The sequence below is a fragment of the Nematolebias whitei genome, chromosome 9, assembly GCF_014905685.2.
Source record: "Nematolebias whitei isolate Nwh7 chromosome 9, NemWhi1, whole genome shotgun sequence".
Taxonomy (NCBI): Eukaryota; Metazoa; Chordata; class Actinopteri; order Cyprinodontiformes; family Rivulidae; genus Nematolebias; species Nematolebias whitei.
The window spans coordinates 46315817-46316820 of NC_056506.1; the positions used below are offsets into that span (position 1 = coordinate 46315817).

A 1004-nucleotide genomic window follows, 5' to 3' on the forward strand; every position below is an offset into this window, starting at 1 on the left:
CCGGGCTTTTGTTGCCCCCGTCTGTTTGAAAAATAATATGCAATCAACAAAACTACGAGTAAATTAGCTAACTTTTGAAAATTTGACTTGAAAAAATTATAATTTTCAGTCAGAAAACAGTTTTCCCGGCGCTCATTTGTGAGTTGCGTGAAAACCGTAAAGAAGTGCGCAAAGTGCGCAAAGTGAAAGCGTTTTATGCGTAATAAAGTCGGACAAATGATTTATTATGACCAGGACGCAGTCCCGCAAAGATGAAGTCTAATGAAGGAGGTGTCCGGAGGAGGAGGATTTGAGGGCTGTGAGGAGCCCCGCTCCCCCTCTCCTCCCTCTCCTCCCTCTCTGTTGGATCAGAGGAGGTCTCAGTCGGAGCTGGAGGAGAGGAGAGCTTCTCCGCAGCCGAACATCATGGATCTTTGGGCTCGGATTATCGCCTCGCTCGTCCTGTCCCTCCTGAGCCGGACAGCCGCAGACGGTGAGTCCTCTGGACGCTTTATTTTAATTTATTTATTACTTTTACTTTTGTCTTGCTGGAGACGAACCGAGTCCGAGCAGCTCAGAGCCGGAGTCCGGACCCTGCGGTTCAGTTCTGAGTAAAACGCTTGAATTTCCTGCGCTGCGCCTCGAAACTGGCACCGACTGCCCGGGGGGTGGATTTATTTTGTGCATCGGCTTCTGATTTCAGTTCATTCCGCCTAAAACAACTTTTTGTTCTCGTGCATGATGATTTTAATCCGTTTGAGCAGTTCGGGTCTGAATCTTTGAGCCTTGGTGGTTTCAGCTGCGCAAACTTGGACATTTAGAAGGTGTCCCAAAAAGTCCGGTGATGTGTTTGCGTTCTGGTTAATTTGATGCTCCTTGCAGCAGATGAGCATCCTGGGTGGAGGCGAGACAAGAGGAAGGTTTGAGCAGAGGGGTAGGTGTGAGACATGATGGTTGGAGCAGGTGGGTGAGACAGGATGGTTGGAGCAGAGGTGTGTGTGAGACAGGATGGTTGGAGCAGAGGT

The 1004-nt window shown here is 49.2% G+C and overlaps 1 protein-coding gene across 1 annotated transcript in view; it reads left to right on the top strand.

Moving 5' to 3' along the window:
- Window positions 1–261: 261 nt before the first annotated feature.
- LOC119414301 (contactin-associated protein-like 4) overlaps window positions 262–1004 on the top strand; it is a 152921-nt gene continuing 152178 nt past the window's right edge. The window contains exon 1 of the mRNA XM_037681396.1: window positions 262–472. Within this exon, the coding sequence (XP_037537324.1) occupies window positions 262–472 (211 nt within the window). The remainder of the gene's footprint in view (window positions 473–1004) is intronic.